Below are 22,674 nucleotides of genomic sequence, written 5' to 3' on the forward strand. Positions count from 1 at the left end.
TAAATTAGAATGGGTGTGGCATTGCTTCAAATCAATGGCATGAACAGTGTGATGATTATTCATTTTTAATAGTGCTGGTTTACATAGCTATGTGCAAGATGAGAATAATACATTCTAGAGATTTGGCAAGTTTGAAGTGCCATATTTAAAGCAAATTTTTTTGTTAGACAGTTGTACCCTTCTTATGCTTCTGAGCACTAAGAAGAATGGCCGCCACTAAAGAAGTGAGTGTTGTATATGCAGTGATTAAGAGCACCCCATCTAAGTATAAGAATGGCCGCCACTAAAGAAGTCAGTGTTGTATATGCAGTGATTAAGAGCATCTCATCGTGCTTGGTTCCGAATGTTAGGAGCACCCCAACATACCCTTTCAAGTATAAGAATGGCCGCCACTAAAGAAGTGAGTGTTGTATATGCAGTGATTAAGATCACCCCATCGTGCTTGGTTTCGAATGTTGTGACATCGAGATATGCATCAATCGAATGGTACACGGAGATGTAGGTGTCCTTACCCATGAGGGAGTAGAGCATTCGAACAGGCATCAACATCCACTGATATGCAAAGGGTTTCTTCTTTTCGTCATACTTTTAATGTGAGATTGACTATCTATTCAATATTGGTGTCCAGCCCGATAGATCGTAAAGGGTCTCTCTCTCTCTCTCTCTCTCTCTCTCTTTGGACTTCCCTTCTATTCTGAAAGGATTACAATGAAGAGATCAAATGGATATAGGTATTGCATCTAGAAGTCGAGAGGAGAACGATTATCATTTTATTTAGAAGGACATACAGTGGAGATGTAGAGATACTCAATACAGATAGACGAAGCATAATGAGAAATCAATGGGTTGTGATACATGTTTGGGAGGCAAATACGCCAAATCAGAATGGGTGTGGCATCGCTTCAAACGAGTGGCATATATTTTTCATAATAGTCATGAACAATGTGATGATTATTTATTTCTAATAGTTCTAGTTTACATAGCTATGTGCAAGATGAAAATAATACATCCTATGTGAAGGGCCGTATTTAAAGCATAATTTTTTGTTAGATAGTGGTACCCTTCTTATGCTTTTGAGCACTAAGTATAAGAACGGCTGCCACTAAAGAAGTGAGTGTTGAATATGCAGTGAATATGATCACCCCGCCATGCTTGGTTCCGAATGTTGCAACATCGAGATATGCATCGATCGAATGGTACGTGGAAATGTAGGCGTCCTTGCCCATGATGGAGTAGAGGATTCGAACAGGCATCAACGCCCATTGATATGCAAAGGGTAACCAATGAGTGAAGCCCATGGCATCAAACGTAGCATCCAAGAACCAATCACTATGAACTGATGCTACTACACCATCCACGATGATAGTGCCACCCATGGTCAAAGGGTTGTATAAGCCGTGCCTCCTTGTTGTAGACACCTCTGCATATGCATGCACAGGAGGAGCATTTAGATTTTAGGCTACGCAAAGACTGATCACACCTTGCATAAATGTGCTCATTACAATGAATGGCCTACAGGGTTTTAAGAGAGAAGTGTACCTTTGACCACATAAGGAAAGACTTTCTCCTTTGAAATGTGAACATGTTCTTGACTCGTGGCCCACACAATGTCCCCGATCTCAATATCTTGGGCACGCTTATAAACTATATTGCCATTCTTATGAGATGCAGGTATGAAATGAAGGCCGGTGAGTCGAATGGTGTTGGAATGTGAAGCTGAATGTCCGATGGGCTCCGCAGTGATGGCAATAAAGATGGCAGTGACATTGGCATCCTTGTGGCCGAAAGCATAGACATCTTGGTAGCTAATGATCCCGTTCTCACCCCATACAGCTATCTGTTGCATGCAGAGAAATGGGTGGGATCAGTAGTATGCTGGCAAATGCTGAGTGTTATGATAGGTAGTTGAGCAATGAGGACACAGTGGTGGTGGTGCATGTAGGCATGCAACGGAGATTATTAAAGGCATTCAAAGACGATGCACACCTGATCACCAAGCTGGAGCTCGGACATACGTTTGGAGGTGCCGCGATGGGTTTCGACCGTGGCATCACCTACACACACATGAATTCGAAGAGAAGGTGAGCATGCGCGTGGCGGAGAATGCAAGCATTCCTGTGGTGGGGGAATCCTCGATTCCTAGCTTTACTTTTAATACGACCGGTGCTAATTCACCTGGGAAGCAGTTGCTGATACATCCACCGAAAGCACCGAGGGCGGCATACACGCCCAGCACGCCAGCAACACAAAATGGTGCTAAGGGACCGAGGGATAGGCACTCAGCACTACCCAAGACTCCTCCCACTGCCCCAGTTATGGCACCTGTTACAAAAGTGAGTTCCTCTATGAGAAAACGACCCAAGATAAGGGAGATTAGCAGGGCGGTTAACATCATATATTGCAGCCCTTTACGTTAAACAGATTCCTTGCCTGTGCCTGCGCCGCTCTGACAGTCGAGCAATTTCCTCATTCCTAGCAGCCTGCGCTTAGAACCACCATTATACGAGTTGTAGATGCTGGTTACGTCATCCCCAGTAACGTAAACGGCGCAGCCTGTAGAGCCCGCGCTGCTAGGGCAGACGATCTGATGAGAATCATCCACCCGCACTCCATGAGTAAGTATGGAAGTAGTATGTGGAGGTGGGTGGTGTACTGATGAAAAATGAAACGAGCGCCCGAGTTGCAGTGGGATGCGGAGGATTCAGGAACTCACAGCACTTTTGCGACGGTAGTTATCAATGAACACGAACTCCGTGCCGGATCCGTCGCTAGCTGCGAGACAGCCGCCTGTCGCTTGGAGCTGGATGGTCGAGCATCGAGCACAAATGAGTTCTGGGTACTAGGAGTGTTTATGCAAAAGTAGTCATGTCTCTAATGATAGACGTCGACTCTCACCTGCAATGTGAGATCCTCGGAGCCGCCCCAGTCGTTGCTAACGCTAGCCATGAACGTGATGGTGCCACTGTTGACAATCTCTTGGCAAGCTGCAACGATGTTATCTGACGGAACCGCTCCCCACAGCAAGGCAGGCGTGTTTGTAGCCAAGAGCGAACTGGCAATCTGGTTGCCAACGGTGCCGACGAAGGTGTTGGGGCCGGAAGAGGAACTTGAAGGGGTGGTGGCGGAGATGGTAAATTGAGCGAGGGCGCCGCCATGCGGCTGGAAAACTAGTAGCTGAAGAAAGGCAATAGCTGAGATGAGGAGCCGAGGACGAGTGTGGCTGTGGCTGATCTGCATCTCGGTGCTGGGAGACATTAGACAGCTAGAGTAGCTAGACTGAAAAGCTCAGCGGAGCGATCAGAGGATATGTTGCAAGTTGGACAGAAATGCTGAGGCTGTGTGCAATCTGTTTGTGTGTAGGTAGCTGAGAGGTGTGCGTTTATATAGCCGAGGAGGGGTGCCTCTGCGAGAGTGGCGTGCATGGACCGCCAAGCCTGAGTCGCTCGTGACTCGTGTGCGGTCAAAATGAAGTCGAGGATGTTTTGCTCCTTAAGGCACCATGGTCCATTGACTTAAAATAACGGGCAATCTTGAGAGATCTAAGCAAGACAAGCCTATCCACATTGGATTGAACTTTCACATGAGCAACTTTCTCCGATCTCTCTTCTTTTGGAAAAAAAGTGTCAACAGCTTGTCATTACCTCATGTGCTTCTTGCTTTGCCCTTGGTACAACCACACTTAGGCATGTGTAGAATTGAATGAGCTCTTCAACCTATTCCGTAGTGGCAGTTCTTTGGAGAGTGTTTACAGGCCTCCCCATGTATTCCATAATATTCTGGCCCTCATTAGCATCTCCAATGTTGATGTTATCTTCCGCAAGGAAACAAAATCATGATTGAATGTTTCCGACTCATTTAGATATAATTTATACTCGCAACAATCAAGGATGCATATCAATGCGGTATAGACATGCAACTCAAGAACCCTTTCAAAGGTCTCTTGGGTAATTCTTCATTGATGGAGTGCTTCTCTAGCAAACCTGTTGCATGGATATGTGTCGCATAGGCAACACATTAAGAAAACTATCTTTGTTCGCCTCAGTAGATGTCCATCTACATTTGCACCAGATGTATCCACGCCTGAAATTCTTGTTCCAAGAAATTTGGTGAAGACTTCTTGAAAATCTCTATGACTTCTCAAACAAATAGCTTCATCCATAGCCATTCTATGAGGTATAAGGAGAGTTGGATGGAGAACTACACTTGATGTTACTCGTGTCCTCCCATCTATAAGTGCATTGAAGATTTTTGTTGCAAAGGATCTGAATGTCACCCCCTTCGGCCACTAGAGGAGCATTCATCCACCAACTCTTTAGCAAGATCCCATTCATACAAAAAATAAATCAACTTCTTTGGAGGGATGACATTTTCGGTAGCACCTATAAGGAAGGTCAGAAACACAAAGCTAAATACATGGCAAATTAACAAAAACTAATATTACGATATTCTAGATAAATTTATGAAAATTAGCACGTTCAAATACATGAGAAATAACAAGTTTAGATACATGACAAGTAACAAAAACAATTAGAACACTCAGTCATAAAAAATCACAACTATCATGTAGATAAAAATAGGCTATGCACATTTGCAGCTATCCTTCTCGTTTTGTGCTTATTGTGCACATTCACACTTATCCTTCTCATTGTCCTTCATTCCTTCTAGAACGTCCTTATGGTTGTCCATCATCCCTTTTGAGATGCCCTTCTAGCTGTCCCTCTGTCTGTCCATCATTCGTTCTAGGATGTCCTCTACCAGAACATCCTTGCCCAGAAGCTTCACAGCTTGGTCTACAATGGCATCCAACATCTGTACTGCCTCTTCAAAACTGTCTGAGTCAGGTTGGTTCCTATCTCTAAAGTGTAAATTAAAGTCCAGTTAGCATACATTAGGTACAATCAAAATTAAGCACATGCCCATTTTATAGCTGCTGTACAAGGATCTTATAGCTTTTCTTTTTTTTTGTTCTACTTCTCTCTTCATCGAAGTAGGAGCCGCATCTGACCCGCATATTTTGAGGTGATTTTACCTTGTGAAACAAATAACAAATTACAAATTCGTCAATTACTTATAATCCCTATGTAATGTAAATACCAAAAAAAAAAGGAAGAATGCAAAAGACACATGTTACCTTCATGCCCTCCCTCTCCATCTTTTAGGTCCAAACCACCCTTTCCTGGATCTCTCTCAATTTCTTCCATTTGCCTTATTACCCTTTCCAACACCTCATCATCACTGTCCTCCTCATCCCCTTCTACAACAACCAAGGTAGAACCCATAATATTTACATCCTCCATGGGGTCATCCTCCACAGGGTTCTCACCAAACATGAGATGTCTATCTACCATGACATCGTTGGTGGAATTACCACATGAGGCCTGTGCAGATCCATGCTGCTCTTTCTTCACATGGGGATTAAAAAAGGTATTGCTAGGAGTTTCAAAAATTACATCTTGGACACGTACACTCCTAGACTTCTTCGTAGCTTGATAGGGATGTTTTTATCGAAGCTATACTTCTATATTAATATAAAATCTTGGCAAAATTTTATTGAGCTAGTTTTTTAGTTTCACAATATCCGTAGAACATGTTACAAATTTATCTATTTTCTTTTGAATTTTAAAGAAAAAGTTGTAAATCCTGGCAAAACTTTAATTTTTTTCTCATAAAAGTTTCAAATCTTGGCCAATTTTTCAAAACTTTATTTTTACCAAGGCATACAAAACTTTCGACACCAATATAAAAGTTTCGCTTCTTATCAAAACTAATTGGAAAAAATCATCCATGTAGCTTGAGTAACATGAAATCCAGTTGCATTCCATTCTAGTACTACTAGGAAACAGATTAGTACTAAACCATCAATACCACCTTCGTTCTAACAATTACACTAGTTGTAACAGAGAAAAAGATAGTAATATATTAGTATTCTACTATAGAAATAGAATAGTATTATATTAGTATTCTACTATACTAGTATTGAATAAAAATAGATAGTCCTACATTACTATTAATATAGTAGTATGACATGACCCTTCTTCTTACACTACTTACACTTCATTAAGCTAGAGATCTACCATATCCCATTGGGACCTACCAATTTAGGGATGCCAATGGATGCCATATCTCCTCTCCTTATCAAGTAAGGCACTGACCGGATGGTCTTCGTCATGGGTTCGAGTAGATGCTTCAAGATTTTCATGAGTCTCTCATATGGCTCAAGCATGCTATTTAAGAAAACCACATTTACATCTTCCTCTTCCATTTTCACATTGATGGCGTCTATCCTCCGGCTAGCAGAGTGGTAATGCTATGTAGTTCGTTGATGAAATCACTAAATTCTCCTCCTTAGAAGATCGTAGGCTAAACAACTTGGCTCTTAGAGTAATCAAATAGCTTGAGGCCCTCACTCCATACAATCGAGGTACAACCCCTCAACTCATCCCATAACTTCTTTCGAGGACATAGAACCTACCAAAAAGTGAATTACCATTTGTGCAATTTTAGGGATATGACTCTTGTTGCTTTCTTATCCACATCCTTTTTAGTACTTGATGATATTGACTTGCTTAGTACCTTTTAGATAGGCCATAATCCCTTATACATTAGCAAATACTTTGCCTACATCTCATCAACATATACCAAGTATGCCATAAAATATCTTGATGGTGCTCAAGAAAAGCTCTTTCATTAACAAGGACTGACACAATTATTGATGTGCATTTAATTTGATAGAAATTGTATGGGAAATAGAAGCAGAGAGAATATAAGTCTTCAAATATACATGTGGTGTGGTTGCTCAATGCTACTTCTTATTGCTCACCCAATTAGTTCTAGCCAGTGGGTCCATTTGATATGTGAGAGTCTTATACTCGTCTTATAGTTTTAATTTCCATACCAAATGCCTCGAAATACCATGGTTGGGACACAAAAAACCCACTCTTAGACTGCCATATCTGCAAACCCCAGAATAAAGGAAGAAGACCCAAATCTATTGCCTTAATCTCCTAACACAAAGATAATAGAGCTATATATAGCTCATCCACACTCAATCCTTGTCCTCAACTAGTTCGCCTCAATCCCTAAGACAAAGATGATAGAGCTATATATAACTCATCCACACTCAGTCCTTGGCCTCAACTATATATATGCGTCTAGTACATGAATATGATCATTCCTTGGGAGCATATGTTGTTTCATCTCTGATGCTTGTGTTTCTCTGATGCCCGGATGCTTGTGTTTCTTGGATGCTCATCATCGGATGCCGAGATGCTTGAATTTCCTAGACAATCCTTATTCCCAGTTGTTTTGTACTTCCAGATGCCCAAATGCTTATGTTTCCTAGATGTTCGGATGTTCTTTGTTTTCCCAGATGATCACTTGCCTAATAGCAGGCGATGAAATTTCTTTTTTTGATTTCTAAGGATTTTTCTCATCCTTATCCTAATAGCAAGGATGTCTAGTAATGTTTTATTTCCTATCACAAGGATCTCCACAGTATCTTATAGGAGATGATTCATATTCCTTGTTGCAATTCTCGCCAAGTAAGAAGAAGGAGATGCCCTTGTTCTATCTATGTTTATCGATTATTTCTTAGATGTTTTCATATATTTTATCATCAATCCCTTAATCCGTTTTGTTGTTATCCTCTATAAGAAAAATTGCACCAGCAGCATTAAATGGCACTAGCAAGAAGACTGTGCTATAACTAAAATAGCAAGGAGAGATTTAGATGATTAATTCTTTTCATGGAATCATGATGCAATCTTGAGGCTACACTACACTATAACTAAACTACACGCTCAGTTTCGTGGAAGTTTTTGGAGTTTTGGGAATCTGCCCATGATCTCGATTGTGTCAAAGATGTTGCATTGTTTGATTTCGTGAGCAAAAGTGGCATCAAAGCAGTGGAGCCTACTATGGCGAAGATCCTACTATGTCAGCGTCAATGCAGTGGAGTCTTCTATGGCAAAGTTGTCGCTTGTACACATTTTAGCTTGGTAGAGGTGAGGAAGCATGAGAGGCATGTTGAAAGCTATTATTGCATAACCATGTGGATTAGCAGTAGTGTGACCAAGAGGGGTGTGCGAGGGTAGGTTAGCTGCAAGGGTTGGCCGTTTGGATCTCCAAGCGGTTGGGTCTTCAACAGCCACTTCCCTAACCGCCATCAGATGGTTCTGTGCGCATGCTATTACTAGCATTATGATGTTGTTCTGTACACAGTTGTTGTGCGAGCTATTTCTCCGAAATATAGTGATCTTCGATGTATGTCTCTATTGCATTATCTGTATTCCATTCTCATGGATGTTACACATATCATTTATCTTTGTTTCCCGTAGCATCTATGCATATTTATGATGCTACACATTGGTGACCACGATGGACATTCTTACCATCATGCAAGGAATTTGCGATCTGGCGATTGATTGTTTTTCAAAAAGTGTTTGGGGCACGCTCATGTCATCCGCTCCTTGCCATCATTGCAGAGGCACTTCACATGGCAGTTTGCACGTAGTGGCACTCACTTCGGAGGAGATTCGAGAGGGGATTGCTACGGTGAGGAGGCACATCCGTGGATTTTAAGATGAACTTCATCGGATGCGATCCGATCCCCAGCACCCTGCTTACGGGAGAGAGACTGCGGAAATCCTAGTTAAGAACCTCATCCAGTGGTCAGGTTGGCAGCGACTTCCATGATTGTTATCTTCGCAGTAGGCATGCATGCGCACGCACTCGCAAGGACCTTCTGATCCCCTGACACCAACGACGCGGTTGCGACGGTGTAACAATGATCTCGAGCATGGAGACGTCATTCCACAAGAAACTCCGAGAGGGATCGATTGGCATTACAGTCCACCTGCTCAATCAGTTTCACTGCCAAGGCTGTGGGTTTGGGTCTCGCTTGATGCACACCCTCGGTGCTTTCAGTGGATGTATCAGCAACTGCTTCCCAGGTGAATTAGCACCGATCTTATTAAAAGTAAAGCTAGGGATCAAGGATTCTCCCACCACAAGAATGCTTGCATCCTTCGCCATGCGCATGCTCACCTTCTCTTCGAATTCATGTGTGTGTAGGTGATGCCACGGTACTTTAGTGTAGGTGATGCCACTATGGTCTACACTAATAGCCTGAGTGCTTTGGCCATTGCGCATAACCCAGTGTTTCATGCACGTACCAAGCACATTGAAGTTCACTATCATTATGTTCAAGAGCAGTTGTCAGTAGGAGACATAGAGTTGTCCTATCTTCCCACAGAGGACAACATAGCATATATGTTTACAAAGGCACTTCCTCGTCCCAAGTTTGAAGTCTTCCGACAGGCTTTACACTTGGATTCATTTGTTACATGATCTGACATACCTTGTACATTCATATGTGGCTATATCCTTTTGGATGAACATGAGCCACCATGACCAGAAAATACTAGGTATTCTGAGACGTTTCCACAATACTTCAGCCCATACCATGGAGGGGGGTTTGTAGGCCATCTTCTCCCTATTCTAGTGATGCCCTATGGGCCCTGGTATGTGCCTTGTAGGCATAGTTATAGGCACTTAGTGTATTTTGTGCCTTTTATGCCACATAGGACACTTAGTCCTATGTGACACCTAGGACACTTAGTCCTAGGGTCTACCTACAAGTACTATGTACTTTTCTTTTCATTTCAATCTAGTTGACGTGATGGCTGATAACTATCGACTCTTATACCTTGTACTTGCTCTCTCGTTTATCGATCCTATAGTGGCATCTTTAGTATCTCCATTTTTTGTCTCAAAATATACTACTCTGTGCCATGTTCAGAAATGGCCCCTAGTGACTTGCAAGTAGCATCTATCCCCCCATGAATGGTCTAGAAAAATGAGGGCGCACAAAAACTTGAGTATTAATTAAGGCATCCTCTAACCATTTAAATAGCTGGCAAGTGCTCTCTTGGTCTTTCTCTAAGAAATCTGTGGGACAGGTTGCCCATTGTGCAAAACCCCTTTTTTAATTTGGATCTTGTGTAGAATGAGGCAAGACTCAAGAATCGTAGATGTCCTCATGAAACTCTTTTGCCTGCTACGACTTCCTCTCCACCCTAAAAATCGATACAGGGCCTAATTGATTGTACTTCCATCTCCAAGACAATGGAATGGTTCCCATCTCTATTAATGGGTAGCCAAACCCTCGGGGGGGTCACTATGTATAAACCCTCTATATCAAGTGCATTCAAGGACTATTTTTTTAATCCCTTATATGTAAAATTTTCATTAATAAAATGTACCCCTTTTCTATACAAATCTGTAAATTTTTTCCAAAACTATTTTAAATAGTCCCTTATGTATATTTATTTATGTAAATTTTAGAAATAAAATATATCCTTCTGTTGAACTCACGTGACAGGGTTACATATGATGAGTGACCCCCCCGAGGCCAAACCAATGGTGTATTATTCACTATGGCATACAAAAGATTCCATCTTTTCTTGCCAACTACCCTGTTGTACTTAGCTGCATATGAGGCCTGTTTACAAATTTCCAATCAACATTTATTAACCTTGTCAAATATTAAACCACTGCATTGCATTTACATATGTCTTGATCAAAATGCACCCTGTGATTGAAAGTTACAAACCATACCTCAACACCTTTGAGATTAATACGAATCAGTTCACGTCGGCTCTCCTCATTTGGAAGAGGTATGTAAATCCTCTTCTCTAGTCTTTGCCTATGAAGCCATAAATAACCCCCACACAACACACAGACAAAAAATTTGAAAAAGCACACCAATCAGTTTCAGGTTGTTACTGTGGCTCTTAACCAAAATTGAAGCTCACCATGACAATACGACAAAGCAGCAAGAACGATGAAAAACTAGACACAAAAAATGAAAATCATGTATCAAAACCTACTCTCCTGGTATCTTATGAATTACTTCTTACTGCCTATGCTGTTATACTTACATATTTCAAATTCTTTAAATAGCAAAACACCCTCACCTAAGTGCTTCATCAATATCCCAAGGAAAGTTTGTTGCTGCCAGGACCATGACTATTTTCTTTCTCCATCTTCATTGCCACTGGTACTTTTATTGACACCATCGACTTGGATAAGCAACTCTGACTTTACACGCCTTGAAGACTCATGCTCTCTTGAAGCCCTGCATGTATCGAAGCTTGCAAATCAAGCTCATACACACCACTCTTTGCAAACTTTACTGAGTACAGGTAAAGTACTGTCTAAAAGAGGCGAGCACCTTTAGTAAATCCCAAACAACCATCGCGCTTGTTTCAGTAAATGCCAATCAATAAATCCCAAACAAGGAAAAATATAAATCGCAAACAGTATACTAATCCCAAACAACTACCAAGCTTGTTTTAGTGACAATGACTATGGATGAGGGACCATCTAAATCATATATTCAGATTAGAATTCAGTCGGAATGAGATTGTAATAACAACGATTGTGCATGAGGGACCATCTAATTCACATGCTGAGATTAGCATTGAGCTGGAATTAGACTATAATAATAATGACTTTGCATCTAGTTCACAAGCTTAGATTAGCATTTAGTCAGTTTATCAGGGTGTGATAACAATAGTTTAGAATGAGAACTAGCATTAAGCTAAGATAGACTAGATGAACACATCACATGGTTAGAATTACCATCTAATCGCATGTCATAAGTGAAGCAGTCATAAGGAAATTGAATCTTTGAATCCAACTAAATGCAACATTTTCAAATTATAAGGTCTAGCTGAGTGAAGCAATCGTATCCAAGGACGTATAAATGGCGAATGATTGCTTTAAAACTCAAGTTATATAGAAAAGCCAAATGTATAGTGATCAGCCCCTAAAGTTATATACCCAGGTAATATACAACCAAGTTTTACTCTTCTACATTTTGAAAAGAAACCACCATTGTATCTAAGTATGGATAAATACAAAAACGATTTACTATTTTTTTTTCAAAGAAGACAATTTACTACTTAACAAGTTCTATTGACTAGCCGATTGTATTAGAGGGGTGGTCAACCCCTAAAAAAGTCCTGGGTGATATATATCCAAGGTTACAAGAGATAAAGTCTAAGATCTTTGAAGGAATTTATATTTACACAGGGATTCCAGGATGCACGCTTGATACTTCACACAGTAGGAGCCTTCAGCAACATACTTCGCAAACTGTGGGTTCTTATATTATGGAAGTCCTTCCCACAGTTCCTCATGCAATATGACCATCTTGTGAATGACACTCTTGGGAACTCTATGTTCCTCCTCCAAGCAATCAATCTCATCTACGAAAATCTTGGGTTGTCGAGGGACCCCTTGTGAAATGGCTTCATCAAGCTCAGGACAAGAGGCAGGATTATGGCTTTCCATCTTTGTTCCTCCGCTGTTCCTTCACTCGAGACCTGTCGGGTTTTTAAACTAGTTTGCTCTCTTGCTATCCAAGATGTAATTGTTCACATATTCTAGACCCTGTCAAATCAAGCCATCTTGACATGCTCAAGGATGTAATGCAGTGAGATCTTTGCCATCTTTGAAGACCTCTGTACTGATATATTCCCCACACATTACATTGATGAATATGACAGGTTAGTTGTATGCTAGTTAAGGCTAGAGGAGGTAGGCACTGGCTAGAGGAGGTAGGCAATGGCAAACGAAATGCCTTTTTGTTGGTTTAGGATTAATTGCAACCCCCACAAAATATAATCTTTAGTAAATCCCAAACAACCACCGCGCTTGTTTCAATAAATCCCAAACAAGGGAAAATATAAATCCCAAACAGTATACTAATCCCAAAGAGCCACCGAGCTTGTTTTAGTGACAATGACTGTGCATGAGGGACCGACTAATTCATAGGTTCAGATTAGCATTCAGTCGAAATCAAACTATAATAACAATGATTGTGAAAGAGGGGCCATCTAACTCATAGGCTCAGATTAGCATTGAGCCAGAATCACAGACTGTAATAATAATGACTTTGAGGGACCATCGAGTTCACAAGCATAGATTAGCAGTCAGTCGGTGTATTAGGTTATAATAACAATAGTTTAGAATGTAATAACCATGAACTAATGTTGTTATTACAGCTTGATGAGCTGACTCAATGCTAATCTAATGTACTGTTTTGATCTTTCCTTTCTTCACTTGACTGTAATAACAATGACTTTGCATGATGGGCCATCTAGCTCACAGGCTGCCCAGATTAGCATTTTTCGATAACTGAGAAATTCTTCCATGGCAACCATCTAATCGCACATCATGGCTAGACGACGATGTATATGACCGCTACGCTAGGCTAGGCTACACAACAACACAAAGCAACTATAGACGCGCTTGGTAGACGCGCAAAATAGCGGGCGCGTCTATAGGCATTGCTTTAGTAGAGGAATTAAGGGTGCGTCTAAATGTGTGTCTAAAAGCGCTTCTATTTGTGCGTAAATTACCGCGTCTATGTGCGCATCTAACCTGAGAAAATACGGGCCCGTCTAACATCCCGTTTATTAGCGCGTCTATTTGCACGTGTATCAGCGCGTGTATTTGCGCGTTTACACTGAGAATCAGATGCGCATTTAGACACGTAAATAGATGCCAACTAGAGAATATAAAAAGTGAGATTTTGGTGTACATCATTGCTTTCCAAACATTGCCCATGATTACCAAAGCACATAATTTTTTGCAAGCCCACATATACAAGAATTCAGTGAGATGAGGAGAATGAGACAATATGTAAAATAGTTTTGCCAATATCAATTATGGGGCTACGGTTCAATCTCATCCTCAATGAGATCAACCCTTGCCAAACTATCTACTTCAAAATCCAAACAAGTGTTTAGATCTACAAATACATTCAACCCACTACTACTTGTGCCACTCATGTGCTCATCGAAATCAGCATCTCGAATGGTAGGCTCGTCCTCATGGGTAATGGCCTCAATATCTGTATCTCCTATCTCATGATCCTCCTCCTCTCTTGTATCACGGTCATCATCACGTCCATGGCCATGATCATCCTCCATACGCTCCATATTAGTAAATGTACTATACATCACTTTGGAACGTGGCATAATAGTTATGACATGCCACCATCTATTATTATCCACCATTGATTGATAGACAACCTAATTCAAACACAAATACAATCATGTTACTTTTCTTGCATCAAATATTTAAAAGCGAGTATTTTTATATGTGTGCACAGTACCTGTTCACATTGTTGCGATAGTACTAGTGTGTCCTTCCTACTTTGCCAAAACTTTGTGGAGTCAATAGTTACAAAGCCACTTGCATGGCATTTGATTGTTGCATTGGGGCCTCTTTCCACCACGTCCTTAAACCACTTTACATCCAAAACATACACAAAGAAGCGTCGAAAGTCAAGCATAATAATATCTTTGATTATGCCACAATAATCATCCATGGCTCCATTGGCTCCCTCAAAGCTAGCAATGACGCCGCAATCTTGTGTGTTTCTCTTATCATCAATCCGTTGTGTTCGAAAATGCTTGCCCTCACACCATATAGCATTGAACATAGTGCACTACACCAAGAAAAAATCAATTAAATAAGCAATCTAAATTATTGAAAGCTCCTAACTTATGCATAGCATTCTATATACCGACCTTGCTCATGCATCCCCTAGCATACTCCCATTCTTCCATTGTAATATGCATCCCCTCGTCTTTCTCTGCTTTCTCCATTTCATCAAGTAGCCAATCCACATGAATATCCTTTGGAAGTGCTCTTAGATACTGAGGGTATGGCACACGAGATCCGTGGTGTGTACGAAAGAGGTCCCTTTCTTCTTGTCTTGTTGCCTTTGCATCCTTGTATCTTGTCGCCCATCTTTTCATCACATCACTATTAAGCACGCAAAAGAGGTTGATACTATTATGCAACTCCGTGTCTATTACTTTGTTGCGTCCTTTCCCTTGAGGCACAATAGAGGTCATCCTTAGGTCTTCATCACCTCTCCATAGTCGTGGGAGAGAGCTATCCACATCAACAAGAAACTCAGAAATATATACAAGTGACTCTTGTACCAACCAGCCCTCGGCCATGCTACCTTTGGGTCTTGCATTTTGTCTCACGAAGCCCTTCAAGGTCTTCATGAAGCGCTCCAGGAAGAACAACCATCGTGCATGTATAGTACCACATATAGCAATCTCATCCACCAAATGCACTATGAGATGTAGTTGGCTTGTGAGAATAGAACGTGGAAATGTCTCCTCCATTAAACAAAATGCCTCCACTGACATAACTCGAGCATTCTCAAGCGTGGTGGGATCTATTTCCTTTGAGCTCACATACCTCACAAGATCGCCCATCTTGTGAATACAATCTTTCACGTCCTTCGATGCACTACGTGAAATGCTAGTAGGTAGTATGAACTGAACCCACGAGGAGGTGGTTGATTAGTTGCTTATAGCTATTCACTCACAAATTTGAAAGGAAAAAGATATTATGCACATAAAATACTTACTCTCATGCATCCAGTGGGAGTACAAATTGTAGTAATAGCGTGCTTCACCGTCACCATCTCTAGCTTTGATAACATCCACGGTGCACGAGGTAAAAAAACATGCCCATTTGGCTCTCTTGAGGCCAAGCAAAGAGACCACTTACAAAGTTTCAATAACATTTAATCTAAAATGAGTAAGAAATTTAGAATTCAATATGACACTCTCTGTTCGTGAAAAACGTGTGACCACCCTGGAACCATACCGTGTGACACAAAGAAATTTTTTGTGTGTGGATCGAATTTTTGATCAGACTATACGATTGTGTGCACAATAGCAAGTGTGATGTTGTGTCAGAAGACTTCAAAGACTAGATCCATAGGGAAGTAGGTGAGATTTGCATTTTTGTGTGCTAAAAAGCTTGTTTTTCCACCTCCTAAGGATTGGGGTGTGAACAAAAAGTGGACACCCTTAGCTTGCTACTTCCCATATATATATATATATATATATGTATATAGCTGAAGCAAGGAAGGGATTTGAGGAAAGAGGGACAACCACAAGTAGTATTAGTCATATAGGTGTCTTAGCAAGGGTTAAAAACTAAAAAAGAAAAAAGAGAGAAAAACATTTAGAGTTTGAGTGTGCTTTTAGCTAGGGAAGAGCATACTCTTAGTAAATTTTGATACTTAATAAACATGCAAGTGATGCAATTTGAAAAAGAAACTGATATGAGCAATTAAATATATAGGAATACTGCTATCTATCTATCTATCTATCTTTACATATATATATATATATATATAAACTAGTAATCAACTGAAAAAAACCCCAAGAGTCAGAACAAAACAATCATAGCAGGATGCTATAAAGCAAAGGCATACCAACCACCCCAAAAGAGATCATGGGAATAGATGGAGGGTGGCTACAGAGCAAAGGCGGCTATGAAGTAAGCATGGGGGGGGGTTCTCTCTCTCTCTCTCTCTCTCTCTCTCTCTCTCTCTCTATTTCACATACGCACGCACGCACAAATGTATGTTTTTAAATGTAGATCTCAAGTAGTGCATATTTTTAAACATGATTAGATGTTTAGATTACGCATTCATCAATAATGGTAAATAGCTTCAATACAACTAGGTACATATCTTTAAGTACAAGTTGACCCAATCGAAATCCTCTTCTAAGTGCTTAGTTTGATTTCACATATGTATGCAAGTCTGAAAATAAGATGTTGCAGTTGGACCCAATAAACTAAGAACCAATGTCATAAGGGAGTAAAACTTTACAACTGTGTGGAAGGTTTGTAGTTACACCACATTTAAAAAGTTTCATGGTCATGATATCATAATTAGTATCTATATTCCAAACTTTAAGGCTCAATTTATGTGCAAGCACATTTCACCATTTCGGAGGAACACATGTAAGGGGTAAATAATTTCACAAGTCATGGAATGCATAGTGTGCGCCTAATGTGCAATCCAAATTAAAGTGTTTATTGTAAGTCTTCGTTATCTCATTATTTATGTGATGGAGTTATAATTCAAATTTATGCTCACTAGCATAAGATAAATGACTTTTATAATTTGATAATAATTATGTATAATCTCATGATTTGTAATATTAATAACTAGAGACTTTCCATGCATAAGCTAAAAAACGCATTCTAGTACTAGTATATTAGAGCACTAATGGAGTAATCATATAGTACTATATTAATACTGATATAGTGCCATCTATTTCTATTAAGTACTAATATAGTGGACTGTTTGTTTCTACTCTAGTACTAATATATTAGAGCAGTAATATAGTATAGATATATAACACTAAGACAATATTATCTATTTCTTTATAGTATTGATATAGTACTAATAGAGCACTATTCTAGTATTCATATAGTAGACTACTAATGCCTATTAATATACTACTAACATAGTACTATCACAGTACTAACATAACACTATTTGTTTCTATTCCAGTACTGATATATCAGAGCACTAATGTAGTACATCTCCGTCTCCATGCTAGTTGCACATGTCTGGCAGTTTGAGAAGGTGTATGGGATCAACAATCTGGGACTTGTGGCATTGCTCCAAAAAGAGGTGGTTTTTGAGTCAACTTGTTAGCACGATAGTTGGCTGAATACGCAATGGACCAGTTCGCCACATATGATGATGCTCGCGATGCATTCTTGAGATGGTTTCCTAGGGAAAAAATGATTCCGCAAACTCTAGATAGATTGCACTGCTTGGATCAGGGAGATTAGGATGTGTATGCGTCCAAATTCAACTTACTCATGCAACGTGTGCCTGCAAATGAACGGCCTGCTCAGGAGGTACTCAATGACTTCTTCATTTCGAGGCTATCATGGGATTTGTGGACAACATTGGCCATAGTTGAGGCCATAGTTGATCAGACACAAGCAACGCTCGAGGCGGTCATGGCACAAGCAGTGCGGGCGGGGGATTCGTTGCATGGGAGGACATCCAAGAACCGCAAATCCATGAAGAGTAAAGCCAAGAAGAAGATGCCAAAATCCAAGAAGTCAGACGATAGTGATGCAGACATGGAGGTGACCAGCTCGGAAGATACCAGCTCAAAGGAATCTAACTCAGAAGCAGTAATGAAGACCCATAGAGCCTCTAAAGGGGGCAAGGGCACTTCAGTGGCTTCTGGAGAAGGATCAATACCTTAAGGCTTGAAGGGTATCTGGTGTGCTCATTGCTGCAATCCTGGTTACTCCGCAGTCGATTGTGCTCTTAATGCGAATTGGTGCGCGGTTTGCTTGACTAATATGCACAACACAGAGGAATGCCATTGTAATGGGCACGGCCAGAGAGCAGTTGGTCAGCAGCAAGATGCAGTTGTGTCTTTTGTTCAAGAAGAGCGGCAATGTGTGCCTGCAAATGAACGGCTTGCTCAGGAGGTACTCAATGACTACTTCATTTCAGGGCTATCATGGGATCAGTGGACGGTTTCCTTGAAAAAGATTCCGCAAACTCTGGATAGATCAGGATATGGATGAATATGCGTCCAAATTCAACTTACTCATGCAACGTGTGCCTGCAAATGAACGGCCTGCTCAGGAGGTACTCAATGACTACTTCATTTCGGGGCTATCATGGGATCTGTGGACATCATTGGCCATAGTTGAGGCCATAGTTGATCAGACACAAGCAATGCTCGAGGCGGTCATGGTGCAAGCAGTGCGGGCGGGGGATTCGTTGCACGGGAGGACATCCAAGAACCGCAAATCCGTGAAGAGTAAATCCAAGAAGAAGATGCCAAAATCCAAGAAGTCAGACGATAGTGATGCAGACATGGAGGTGACCAGCTCAGAAGATACCAGCTCGAAGCAATCTGACTCAGAAGCAGAAATGAAGACCCATAGAGCCTCTAAAGGGGGCAAGGGCACTCCAGTGGCTTCTGGAGAAGGATCAGTACCTTAAGGCTTGAAGGGTATCTGGTGCACTCATTGCTGCAATCCTGGTTACTCCGCAGTCGAGTGTGCTCTTAATGCAAATTGGTGCGCGATTTGCTTGACTAATACACACAACACAAAGGAATGCCACTGTAATGGGCACCGCAAGAGAGCAGTTGGTCAGCAGCAAGATGCGGTTGTGTCTTTTGTTCAAGAAGAGCCGCAACAGTAAGCGTTTCAGTCACAACAGCAATCGTTTCAACCACAGCAACAGACGTTCCAATGAGGCAGAGGCGACAGTGGCCGTAGAGGCGAGGGTCGGTCAAAATTGATCAAAAACCTCTCTATTTTGCTTGGGTGAAGGCCATTGGCGAAACGAATGCCTAGAGGCTCAGGAATGGAATCGGCAATGTGCGGAGCGCCGAAAGATGTCCGAGAAAATTGCCAGCACTTCGATGGCACACATTGTTGATGATGTGCCCAGGGATTAGTATAATCACTCATGCTGATACCAAGTTGCAAGGACCCCGACTCCCAAGAAGGGTGACAAGCTTCTAGATTGTCCAACCCAGAAACACATCAGACACCAAGCTGTTTGCGAGTTGGTGATGAAGGAGCCACCATTAATGCCATTGGCAGAGTCCGCAACGATGCCCAGTGAAGCACGTAAGGTGCACTTTGTGGAACCAATTCTCCAATAAGAGGTGGAGACTCAAGCCAAGTTCAAGCTACACTTACCAGGGAATGGTCCAAAGGCAGTCGCCGTTGGTTGCAAACCAAGCCAAGAGGTGGGAAAATTCTCCCCAAAGGGAGCCAGGGTTGGAGTGCATTCTAGAGGCACCAATCCAAATTTCACTGGGAAGATTGCTTAACCTGGTTCCAGAATTCCACTGGCAATTGTTGCATTCCTTGCACACGAAGTCTAAACTAGAAGAGGTGAAGCTATGCCAAGCTGATTCATGCCCAGTTCCAACAGTCCCTCTGACTGACATGAGAATTCCGGTTATATCCGCAAAGGCACAAGGGCGGTGAAGCTATGACAAGCTGATTCATGCCCAGTTCCAACAGTCCCTCTGATCGACATGAGAATTCCAGTTATATCCGCAAAGGCAAAAGGGCGGGCTTTCTCTCTCTCTCTCTCTCTCTCTCTCTCTCTCTCTCTCTCCCTCTCTCTCCCTCTCTCTCTCCCTCTCTCTCTCTCTCTCTCTCTCTCTCTCTCTCTCCTACCCTTGTATTTTGAAAGGATTACAATTAAGAGATCAAATAGAGATATGCATTGCATCAAGAGGTCAAGAGAACAGTCATCATTTTATTTAGATGGACATGTAGTGGAGAAATGATATAGATTACAGATAGGGAAGCATAATGAATATATCAATGGTATTTAATACATATTTGGCAACACAAATAGACTAAATTAGAATGGGTGTGGCATCGCTTCAAATCAATGGCATGAACAGTGTGTGATGATTATTCATTTTTAATAGTGCTGGTTTACATAGCTATGTGCAAGATGAGAATAATACATTCTAGAGATTTGGCAAGTGTGAAGTGCCATATTTAAAGCAAAGTTTTTTGTTAGACAGTTGTACCCTTCTTATGCTTCTGAGCACTAAGAAGAATGGCCGCCACTAAAGAAGTGAGTGTTGTATATGCAGTGATTAAGAGCACCCCATCTAAGTATAAGAATGGCCGCCACTAAAGAAGTCAGTGTTGTATATGCAGTCATTAAGAGCATCTCATCGTGCTTGGTTCCGAATGTTAGGAGCACCCCAACATACCCTTTCAAGTATAAGAATGGCCGCCACTAAAGAAGTGAGTGTTGTATATGCAGTGATTAAGATCACCCCATCGTGCTTGGTTTCGAATGTTGCGACATCGAGATATGCATCAATCGAATGGTACACGGAGATGTAGGTGTCCTTACCCATGAGGGAGTAGAGCATTCGAACAGGCATCAACATCCACTGATATGCAAAGGGTTTCTTCTTTTCGTCATACTTTTAATGTGAGATTGACTATCTATTCAATATTGGTGTCCAGCCCGATAGATCCTAAAGGGTCTCTCTCTCTCTCTCTCTCTCTCTCTCTCTCTTTGGACTTCCCTTCTATTCTGAAAGGATTACAATGAAGAGATCAAATGGATATAGGTATTGCATCTAGAAGTCGAGAGGAGAACGATTATCATTTTATTTAGAAGGACATACAGTGGAGATGTAGAGATACTCAATACAGATAGACGAAGCATAATGAGAAATCAATGGGTTGTGATATATGTTTGGGAGGCAAATAGACCAAATCAGAATGGGTGTGGCATCGCTTCAAACGAGTGGCATATATTTTTCATAATAGTCATGAACAATGTGATGATTATTTATTTCTAATAGTTCTAGTTTACATAGCTATGTGCAAGATGAAAATAATACATCCTATGTGAAGGGCCGTATTTAAAGCATAGATAGTGGTACCCTTCTTATGCTTTTGAGCACTAAGTATAAGAATGGCTGCCACTAAAGAAGTGAGTGTTGAATATGCAGTGAATATGATCACCCCGCCGTGCTTGGTTCCGAATGTTGCAACATCGAGATATGCATCGATCGAATGGTACGTGGAAATGTAGGCCTCCTTGCCCATGATGGAGTAGAGGATTCGAACAGGCATCAATGCCCATTGATATGCAAAGGGTAACCAATGAGTGAAGCCCATGGCATCAAACGTAGCATCCAAGAACCAATCACTATGAACTGATGCTACTACACCATCCACGATGATAGTGCCACCCATGGTCAAAGGGTTGTATAAGCCGTGCCTCCTTGTTGTAGACACCTCTGCATATGCATGCACAGGAGGAGCATTTAGATTTTAGGCTACGCAAAGACTGATCACACCTTGCATAAATGTGCTCATTACAATGAATGGCCTACAGGGTTTTAAGAGAGAAGTGTACCTTTGACCACATAAGGAAAGACTTTCTCCTTTGAAATGTGAACATGTTCTTGACTCGTGGCCCACACAATGTCCCCGATCTCAATATCTTGGGCACGCTTATAAACTATATTGCCATTCTTATGAGACGCAGGTATGAAATGAAGGCCGGTGAGTCGAATGGTGTTGGAATGTGAAGCTGAATGTCCGATGGGCTCCGCAGTGATGGCAATAAAGATGGCAGTGACATTGGCATCCTTGTGGCCGAAAGCATAGACATCTTGGTAGCTAATGATCCCGTTCTCACCCCATACAGCTATCTGTTGCATGCAGAGAAATGGGTGGGATCAGTAGTATGCTGGCAAATGCTGAGTGTTATGATAGGTAGTTGAGCAATGAGGACACAGTGGTGGTGGTGCATGTAGGCATGCAACGGAGATTATTAAAGGCATTCGAAGATGATGCACACCTGATCACCAAGTTGGAGCTCGGACATACGTTTGGAGGTGCCACGATGGGTTTCGACCGTGGCATCACCTACACACACATGAATTCGAAGAGAAGGTGAGCATGCGCGTGGCGGAGAATCCAAGCATTCCTGTGGTGGGGGAATCCTCGATTCCTAGCTTTACTTTTAATACGACCGATGCTAATTCACCTGGGAATAGCTGAGATGAGGAGCCGAGGACGAGTGTGGCTGTGGCTGATCTGCATCTCGGTGCTGGGAGACATTAGACAGCTAGAGTAGCTAGACTGAAAAGCTCAGCGGAGCGATCAGAGGATATGTTGCAAGTTGGACAGAAATGCTGAGGCTGTGTGCAATCTGTTTGTGTGTAGGTAGCTGAGAGGTGTGCGTTTATATAGCCGAGGAGGGGTGCCTCTGCGAGAGTGGCG

General features: G+C 41.5%; 1 protein-coding gene across 1 annotated transcript; it reads right to left on the reverse strand.

Annotated features, from left to right (window-relative positions):
- Positions 1-1,046: 1,046 nt before the first annotated feature.
- Positions 1,047-3,237, reverse strand: LOC147883641 (uncharacterized). The gene is made up of 7 exons (XM_087399545.1): positions 2,896-3,237; positions 2,714-2,800; positions 2,431-2,584; positions 2,176-2,322; positions 1,987-2,054; positions 1,540-1,837; positions 1,047-1,420 (listed from the first exon to the last, which is right to left on the reverse strand). Exons 1-7 carry the CDS (start codon positions 3,235-3,237, stop codon positions 1,047-1,049), a joined length of 1,470 nt encoding a protein of 489 aa, XP_087255671.1.
- Between the last annotated feature and the right edge of the window lie 19,437 nt (positions 3,238-22,674).

This window comes from Dipteris shenzhenensis, chromosome 28 (genome assembly GCF_047967505.1).
Source record: "Dipteris shenzhenensis isolate YYH24624 ecotype China chromosome 28, Dip_SZ_1.0, whole genome shotgun sequence".
Lineage (NCBI taxonomy): Eukaryota > Viridiplantae > Streptophyta > Polypodiopsida > Gleicheniales > Dipteridaceae > Dipteris > Dipteris shenzhenensis.

What these genes read in the sequence shown, in the direction of transcription:
- LOC147883641 (XM_087399545.1), bottom strand. Translation starts at nt 3,237, where the DNA reads ATGCAGATCAGCCACAGCCACACTCGTCCTCGGCTCCTCATCTCAGCT. An exon ending in ACTACCGTCGCAAAAGTGCT is followed by an intron (nt 2,585 to 2,713) that starts GTGAGTTCCTGA and finishes GATTCTCATCAG; the next exon opens with ATCGTCTGCCCTAGCAGCGC. An exon ending in AGCTCCAGCTTGGTGATCAG is followed by an intron (nt 1,838 to 1,986) that starts GTGTGCATCGTC and finishes TGCATGCAACAG; the next exon opens with ATAGCTGTATGGGGTGAGAA.